The sequence below is a fragment of the Metopolophium dirhodum genome, chromosome 1 (genome assembly GCF_019925205.1).
Source record: "Metopolophium dirhodum isolate CAU chromosome 1, ASM1992520v1, whole genome shotgun sequence".
In the NCBI taxonomy this organism is placed as follows: domain Eukaryota; kingdom Metazoa; phylum Arthropoda; class Insecta; order Hemiptera; family Aphididae; genus Metopolophium; species Metopolophium dirhodum.
In genome coordinates this window covers 102622790-102632702 of record NC_083560.1, presented here as the reverse complement: position 1 = coordinate 102632702, position 9913 = coordinate 102622790, and the positions used below count along the sequence as shown (strand labels likewise).

The 9913-nt window shown below is 27.4% G+C and overlaps 1 protein-coding gene across 1 annotated transcript; it reads right to left on the bottom strand.

Moving 5' to 3' along the window:
• Positions 1 to 1530: 1530 nt before the first annotated feature.
• LOC132935111 (PCNA-associated factor-like) lies at positions 1531 to 8986 on the bottom strand. Its single transcript, XM_061001570.1, has 3 exons — positions 8642 to 8986; positions 2165 to 2263; positions 1531 to 1981 (listed from the first exon to the last, which is right to left on the bottom strand). The coding sequence occupies exons 1-3, from the start codon at positions 8673 to 8675 to the stop codon at positions 1782 to 1784; spliced, it is 333 nt and encodes a 110-aa protein (XP_060857553.1). The 5' UTR covers positions 8676 to 8986; the 3' UTR covers positions 1531 to 1781.
• Between the last annotated feature and the right edge of the window lie 927 nt (positions 8987 to 9913).

Below are 9913 nucleotides of genomic sequence, written 5' to 3'. Positions count from 1 at the left end.
AGAAAAATAAAAAAAATTTGAAAATAAAAATGTCCCTTAAACAGCTGAAAACAAATTAAAATTTTTTGAAAATTGCATCGTGTATGGGAAACGCTAATATAAACATTCAATGAAAATGTGATGTATATTGTATATAAAGTAATTTGTCTTAGAGTTACACCAAAAACCAAAATCGTTTTTGTTGAAAACCGATTTTGCGTCAAAATAACCATTTTTCCTTAATTTTTGTTTTGTATTTCCTAAGCCTTTGAAAACTATTGAGAATTTTAAATTCTGACTACCCGAATGTACCAAATATATTCACATTTCCACAAGATACTGTTGAAGAAAATCGGAACAGTTTTACTGCCCCAAACGGTGATGATACACAAAAATTAAAAATTAAAATAAAAAAACACACATAATTGTAAAATCAATACATTCATCACTCCGTTCTGAATCTAAAATTGGGGAGAGGTAAACTTATTATAATATGTGGCTATTTATAAACCCGAGATAAACGAGACTTAAAACTCACTGCAGCAATTTGGTCTTAAGGATTCAAAATCATGGTACACTCGTACAACTATTATCCAAATATTTTACAAATCTAAAACTACGATATTCAATAATAATAGATTTACGATATTATAATAGCGTCAAAATTTTGAATAAAAATAAAATAATATTATGTATAATTGTATTTTACAATGCCTATAATTCAACTGTTGGAATTATAGTTTTAAGTACCTTACAGGTAGCTCGGTATGTAATTTAAATTATTTTTCATTCAATATAATGATAAATATTATAATAATAGTTTAATATCGTTAAGCGTTAGTAAATATTTAACTGTTTTTTCAAATTTTATATTATATCATTATAGGACGTACCTAGCCATATAGGTAAAGTTATCGTTGCTGTAGTAAGTAGGTACCTAATGGTATAAGTATGGCCTTCTGTTAACTAAATGTTGAAATATACTAAAAAAAAATAATTAACAATATAATATAAGAGTATAAGAGACAGTATCATGATTCATGAGTCAATATCTTACTACAATACCATTACTTGATGTCTTGATACAAGGCTTATATGATTTTCAGATTGAAAAAATAAATCTGTATAGAATTTGATGTTGAATACATTGTATAGAAAATATTGTAATATAAAAAATAAATACATCTAAAAAGTTTATAATTTTTATATAATATGTACCGTCTATAATAATAATAACATATCAGTGTTAAGTATTCATATAGTTTTTACTTTTTTGCATAAAAAATTTATAATAATGACTGAATTAATCTAAACGTTGAACATTAAATTTCGTGAGGCGCGATAAAACAAAAATGACATTTCTCTTTGGTTTTTTAAAAATAAATATATCTTATACAGCCGAGCTGATGTACATAATAATATTGGTATTGAATAAATATATTATATTTTTGTTTATCCAATATTGAAAAATAAATTTAAATAGTATTGTTTTTCGTCGTATTGCGTACACATTGGCTTATAAAATATATAATGGATATAATAGATATACGCGTATGATGGAACAGAAAAAACGTAAACAAAATAATATTGTACCCATACATAAAAAGATATAGACGTGTGGTAAAAAAAAAAAAAATACGATTGAAAAATAAGTACTTTTTGCGAGAATTAAAACTAACTTAAAACTAACTCACTTAAAACTAACAAAATCTGGGTAACAAAATCTTGACCATACATGACTTCGAGTCGGTTTTTTTATAGGAAATTCGTAAGTACAAAGATAATAAACGTCTTATTCTGTACTACATTTTCGACGAACCCGCCTGCATCGTTTCTGGCGGTGGTAATTCGACGACGTCGTCGTCCTCGTCGTTGGCCGACGGCCGTGGTAGTTCGTCTATTTCCTTATCGTTTTTCACCTGGAAAAAGCACGTGATCTCTTTCTGCCAAAACGGAATCTCTCTGGGGTGCACTGGATTTCCACCACCGCCCGAGTATCTGTCTAAATAAGCGAACAAAATAATATAACATTTGTAATGACGGTGAATTCGTGGATAAAACAACGAAAACCCTCGTAACCACCACCTCCACACCACCTCCACGCACCATACATGACAAGCGTACGGATTGTACGAAACACTCGTATAATAATAAAAACACGCCAAAGACGTGAGAGTGCAATTACTTTTGGAAGTGGACGGAGACGACGACGATGACGAACCACCGCTGCTACTGGCCATGGCCGCTTTGCACGCAGCAATTTTAGGCACTTTCCCAATGGAAACTGTAGATGAGACGAACACATGAAAAAAAAGAAAAAATTAGATTAAAAATATGACATAATATATTATTATTAGGTATAAGTAGTAGGCGCCCAATAAGTAAGGTAATACAAAGTAAAGTAGATACAATATTCAGTAAAAGAGCATCCATATTTTTTTTTTTTGTTGTCCAAATGACGTATTGACAACATTTTCATCCACAGTTCTATCTTGTAGATTATACTCACAATTTAGTCAATATTTATTTTTCAGTATTATAATATACATTGTACATACACAAGACTCGAGAGGTTTGAATATTCTCTCATTTCACTGCTTAATATAATATAATATATGAGGTGCACGCGAACCATCCCAAGTGAATTGTATAGTATTTCAATCGTCTAAAATGTATACTTATTTCGTGTACCTATTTTATAGTCGCGCATTCTTATTTTTTCGAAAAATCTATTCGTATAAGTTCAATTATTTCGGTAAACAAAATTAACAGTTCGTTTGATGTTCTGAACGTAAATTAATTTGTTATTTTGATTACACTCGACTACTTAATTGTTTCACTGATTCAGTACAATAATATAATACCTGCATTACCTAATAAGTATAATAATTAATAAGTAATAATTAATACCTGTCTATAATATGTATTATGTCGTATTAGTCGTTAACTTGAAAGATTATTATGTTACATATATAAGTGGTTAAAAAAGTAATCCATTATTGTAGCAGTTGAATAATTAGGTAAATTTTGATAATTTGTAAAATTAATAAAATATATTAATTAAAAAAATGAAGGTTCTAGATAAAAAACACTTTACACAGTGGCACTATAAGAAAGGTGAGTATAGAATGAGGAAAGCTTCAATGGGAAAAATTGGGAAAATAATGAGAATTCTATATAACAAAGCTCCTTAAAAATACAAAGTATTTAGAAACTTCCAACTCCTTCCCATTGAGACCAACTATATATTTTCAGTAATTATTGTTCAACCATAATGCATGGTTATTGTATTGTTGGATTCGTAATAATTTCTATTGAAAATGTTTTGCTTATAGAATAAAACTGTAGGTTACAGAATATTATAAAACCTTTATATTATATAAAACAAATAGGTGGGTAGGTATATTTATAAATATAAAATATTTATGGGTTTTCAGTTATATTTTCAGGTATATTATTTTATCATATTCTCAACAAAGAATTGTAAGTTTTAGCATAATTTCAGGATTAAAAAATAAAATTTAATCAAATAGTTTCAGAAAAGTTTTTTAAACAAATATAATATTATGTAATGGACGTATATATTTTTACACCAAAATTAAATTAAATATTATGGAAATTCATTATATAATATACAATTTTTAAAATATTTATTAAAGACATATTAACCATCTATAGTTTTTTTTTATAAAAAATGTAACTTATGTACTTATATTACATTATTTTATAGCATTATTTATATTTAATATTTATTTTATTTAAGTATAATGTAATTTTAAAAATTATTTTAACATTTGTACTTATACGTGTTTTGTAAATGTCGACCCTTCCTAACTTCTCAACTTCTCTGCCTTACACTTTATTATTATTTGTTTTGACCTACGAGTTGCGTACCTATTTACTATTTAGTCATTAGTCATGAGTTGTGTAATTCTACTGTACCTATACTACCAAGGTAGTTTAAGTTACTCGCAACCTATTAACAAGCTGCCTTTGACGTAGAAACCAAATGTATGCAAAAATTTAGGAAGCTCAGCCAACAAAATAACTATACCAAATGTTTTCTTCTGGTTCTCCGATTTAAAATTAAAATCATGATTAAAGCCAAATATTGTAATATTTTATTAGATTTATTAAATGTTCAAATGCATTTATTTGAATAATTTTAAATAGTAATCACTTAAAAGGTCAAAATAATATAAATATAACATTTTAGTTTGGTAATATTAAGTAAAAAAATTTAATTCCCTGTGATAAAACACCTTCCGTCGTTCGTGATACTGAACTTTCACCATTTTGGATACCAAAAAGCAATCAATTTAAACACAGTCGTCAAGTAGCAACAACCCACATAAATTAATGACGAATTTACGGGTGGGTGGGGGCTATAGACTTCCCCCTTGGCCTGAGTAAATGAGTAAGCAAGCATATCTCTAATATTCATCGTCGAAACATAAAACAATTATTATAAATATTTCATATATTGGTATGTGTACCTACAGCAAATAAAATTACTTGTCGTGTACCAACCAACGAAAAAAGACATAAAATAAGTTCTTAATACAATATTATCTAATATAGCCATGCAGTTAAATAGGTATCGAAAAAAATACTTCAATTTTTATTCCAACATTTTTATTACCTATATGTGATTCAGCGTGGTAAGTGAAAAAAAATCTGACCCTAAGCTTAACTGTACACTAAATTTCTGGATACGGAATGAAATGGTTATAATATTATTATCAACTACAGATGAATAAACTAACATTATTTATAGATAAATAATTAGTTAATTATTTTTGTCAGTCATTTCACAAACTGAAATTGTTTATACCTATAATTAGGTATTGATAATCATATAGAATTATTATTCTGATAAAAAATTTTTTTTTAGTCAAATAGGTTAAAAACGTAATACGAAATCCCTATAAGCTTGTATTACTGGAATTTAAAAAATAAGTTTAACATACATACACATACATGTTTTATGAATAATTATAGTGATCACGAAGTTCAAATTTTGACGACATTACATATTAACACGTAAAACAACGATTATTGAGTATTATTGTTCAAAATATATTAATCGTAGAAATTTAAAACGTTCCACTTTTATTTTAAGAATCATCATTCTCTATACACAATGAAACTTTTAAAATATTTATGCTCAATTTAAGTTATTTATTATCATTTAAATTTTCGATTTTTCTTAGTATTTTTCCTATAAATATTTTAACAACTCTTGAAAATATGAAGCTAAATTCCTCATAAGTTGCAGTTACAACTTAGTTACAAAATACCGTAAATCCATAAGCTCAATTCTTTGTATTAACATTCAAAGCTTAAATTTCAACAAAATTCGTCAAAATTACGAACATTTGAATAAATATTTTATAATTAAAAATGTATAAAATATTTAGTATCAACAGCAAGTTCTTGATAATAATTGATAAAGTGTTTTTCATAACTTTTCTTACAGAAACCCAAAAATCTCATAAACACATATACACAATTTTTTTTTCTCATTTCAAGTTCAAATGTTGACAAAATTAAACATAAATTAACAATTTTAGTGATTTTGTTTTAATTCCAAAAATATTATTTGTAAGAAATTGAACCTTTTCACCATTTTCGTATATTATTAATTAATACTATACACAATACACTTATCAAAATATTTTGATTTATTTTAAGCTATTTACACTATTTTTACTATTAAATTATAAGTAAATAACAGCTATTATAGCGATAATATATATAGTAATATTAGGTAAATAAAATTATTTAAATAAAATTATACACAATTGGTTTTTGGAAAAAAATTTGTTCAACCTACCTTATTACTAATTGCAATATAATAATAGAAATATGATTAGAAATATAGGATGACCGACAGACTGTTCCCGCTTAGAATCGTATTTTTATCGTATACAATTAATACATCTATACTCAAATAGTTATTCAATGGCGAGGTAGGTACACTTGACAGCTACTATAATACAGCAAAGCGACTCCACTATTGTATTCTTAAAACAATTGTTCGTTGCAATGATTGAATACTAAAACTAAATTTTTGGAATTTTTAAGCCAAATGTATTAAAATTTAAAGATCAACAATGAAAATCATGTTTAGGGATTTGCTCTGTACATGTACGATTTAAAATATTTTTAAGATTGAAAATCGGGACAGGCGTTGTGAAACACAGTTGAAATGGAAATTTATAATTTACGACTTAAAATTCAATAATCTGATACCCACTCAAATATATGAAAATACAATTTCATAGTAAATTATCACTGTAATTTTACGCCAGTAATAATATTTTATTTTTTCTTTAAAATATAATTTGTTTTGTGATATCAGTGAAATTACATTCAGTTGTAACGTTATATTTTTCAGTATTAACCAGACGCCATACTGCAAATAAAGCAACAGATTTACTTTCAAAATCACAAACATTTATATTTTAACTGCAGCACAGCGTTTCAAAAAAAAAATAAAAGTCGATTCCCTTGTACAAACGACGTCTGCGAAACATGAGGCAGAAAAATAATTTTCCATTCAAATGCACCCAGTTTTTATAGTTGGCAAATAATTTCGTATCGCGAGCATATTTTTAAAGGTTGCATTCGATTTTTACAAGTGCCTTAAGTATTCATGATACGTTTACGGTGGACCAAGTAAAAAATTCTGAATTGTATCAAATTTTTATTGTACAGTGTATTTAATTCTTAATGTATACATTAAATACATTATATTATAGTATTATGAATTCCTTTAATAATTATATTTGCATACAAATTTCATACTAACTTCAGTACTTTACATAAAATTCTGTAAGGTTAGGCAAATCTTATTTAATAACTTTTTTGGTTCTTTATGCGTATTAAATTAATTCAACGTACCTGTTTGTTAGTAAAAGGGGTGTTTAGTTGGACAAAATTGCTGCGATTTACGGGTCAAACCTGTATTTGGTAGTCAGCTACTTTAAATATTATGTTTGTTCTTATTACATTTTTTACTTTTTTTAATTTAACCAATATTATTTTTAGTTAAATAGGGCCCCAAAGTAAATATTCCACTTTATTCCTTTAAATCAGATCCTGCAGAGTACATCGGTATTGACTTATCACAAGAATGTATGATATACCTAGTACCTACCTATTATAATTTATTATTGTTATTTATTGTAAATGCGATGTTTAAAAAAAAAGTTCAATACATCGCATTATTTATTTTTTTTATTATTCACGGTACAGTACCTATTTTTAGGTTATTGGCTTATAACAAAATCAATATTAATTACATATTAATATAATAAATTCTTGAATATCCTTAAAGATAGAGACTGGTGATTGAGCTTCGGCCCAGAACTATTTTTTTGACTTAATGATCTATGATTTATGAATGAATTCAAACTTAACACATCCATTACAATTGGGCCTATATTAGTTGACCTACCTACTCAATGACAAGGTACACTCAAAAGTCGAAACACATTATTTAGCAAAGTGACTTGCCCGATTTTCGTTTTAAGTCCCTATTTACTTTTTAAAAAAAAATGTAATTTATGTTATATAGCATTTCTTAAAACTTTAAAATAGCCTATTCATATAGTTAATTTATGTATGTATTCTATTGAATAATTAATTTCCATGGAATATTTAAATAGTAATGTACTAATGTTTTAAAGTTAAGTATGGATACTGCGAGAAATCCAACTTCAGTATTTTGGATATTTTAAGATCATAAAATTGATTTGAGAAGCGTGTTTCATTCGCTATCGCACAATATTATGTACTATCTAAACAATTATTGTCAATCGAAAGGCAACCTCGGCGAGCAATAAATAAAAATAAGATAAACGCCAAAACGTATGTAATATACCTACCTACCTACGGTTTATCAACTGATATATATTAACACGGGCTTTTGGAAATTCTAAACAGTTTTTAAATTAGTTTTAAACTTCCACTCAGCTCTATAATAAAACTAAGTTATCCATATTGCAATTTATTGTTAAATGGATGCCCACTACGAATGTCGGATTGGCGATTCTGTAAGAAAAGACTTGTCAAATTATATTTAAAATTCCTGGACAATATATAGGTATGAATGATCGGATATGTATATATTATTCATAATACTGAGCTAAGACTCTGTAAAATATTAATACATATTCTCTACACCTAATAATTGTCTAATTGTTTTTACGCCAACCTACGATTAATTCGTAAAAATGAAATACAACAATATTTTTATTTCGGTACAATATAGTCATTATAATGACACACAGTTAAATTGTTATCTGATCTCATCTCAAAACGATATACCTACCTAATTTCTACTTTCAAGTAAAATTGTTTTGTATATACGTTGTATCTACCTACACTGCGCAGTTTAGGATATTCTAACGAAAAGTCTTTAATAAATAAATGAGAAATATTAATTATCATATAATAATTATTAAAAATTAAACTTCAAAACAATTACAAAAAGTTATATACTTACCAGTTACCTACCATGCGCCCATGCCTACTGCCTATACCATATCGAATAAATAAATATTATATTATTTATTTCGTTATTATATACTGTATAGGAACGCGCCTTTATTATTAAATTAGTTGCTGCGTATAAAATATAAACAATTTTACTCACTCTTATAGCTCACCGATTGCTTAGTCCTGACCATGTTGAGACTTGAGAGGTAAAGAAAAAATACCAAAGACCACTACTAATTTAACAATATTATAATATCGAATACAGGCGTATTATAACAGTGCGTTTAAATTGAAATAATTTAAAATCCACCTGAGTCGATACAGTGACGACGATTACAACTAGACCTACCTGCGCGTGCAACTGACGACACGATATTGAATTACCTACACATTATACCCGCGACTGTCGGCGGTGTCGCCGGTCCCGTTCAGACGACGTCGTCGGTTTTAACCGAGATAAATTTAGTTTGCGGCCGCTAACGATTTTAATGTAATTTCGACATTATCAGACGATCGACAGACACTGTATGGATTGACCGAACAAGTACGTACTGCGCAACCAATGTATAGCTATAATAGGTAGGTATATCATATAACAATAATATAATAATGATATCAGTATACTAGACGTACACAATATAATTTCGGTACTATGTGTATAATGTAATAAGTAGATAGGTACCTGGAAACTTCCAGATCCAAGGTCCGTTATTATAGTGCGAAGACTATTTATTAATTATTATTATATCATATTAATCATTATTTTTAGGTGAAGACGCGTCGTTTGCGCACTTATTAATATATTTTTTTTTAATTTTCGACATCTCGTTTGCGCACAAAATTGTGAACAATGAAAACCACCTTGTATGTACAGTTTTGGGTCTGTGTAAGCCGGGACGGATCTGGGGGGGGGCTAGCGGCCCATGGCCTCCCCCCCAGACATATTATTTCTCCAATTTTCATTGGGAAATTTACATATACATTGACCTAAAATGACCCAAAATGCCTATAATATATTAAATTTAATTAAATAGTTACCTACAAATATACTTAGGCACATAAATCATATTTTTCTTAGGACTTAATTTAACGAAATAGTTTTTTAACACCTACATACCTAATATCATAATTTATAAATAAAAAAAAAAATAATATATTTAATTCAAGCAAAACAAAACAATATAAAAACGAACATAAATAGTATGTTTCTCTTAGAAATTAGTGCTTCGTTGTAGATAAATAGTTTTTTTAATGCTTGGATAATATAAATTAACAAAATTAAATATAATTAAAAAAACTATCAATAGGATCATAAATTATACTTCCCCTGTGACTACATTGCACAAAATGTTAAATGTATATTAATTATTAAGTTACGAGGCTCATCAGGCCAATAATTGTTATCAATATATTTTCTAGTTAAACACTT

Bases quoted from the DNA above. Each gene is read 5' to 3' on its own strand.
- LOC132935111 (XM_061001570.1), bottom strand. From the start codon at position 8,675: ATGGTCAGGACTAAGCAATCGGTGAGCTATAAGA. The intron at 2,264-8,641 runs GTGAGTAAAATT...TCTCATCTACAG, and splicing joins GCAATCGGTGAGCTATAAGA to TTTCCATTGGGAAAGTGCCT. The intron at 1,982-2,164 runs GTAATTGCACTC...TCGCTTATTTAG, and splicing joins GTCTCCGTCCACTTCCAAAA to ACAGATACTCGGGCGGTGGT.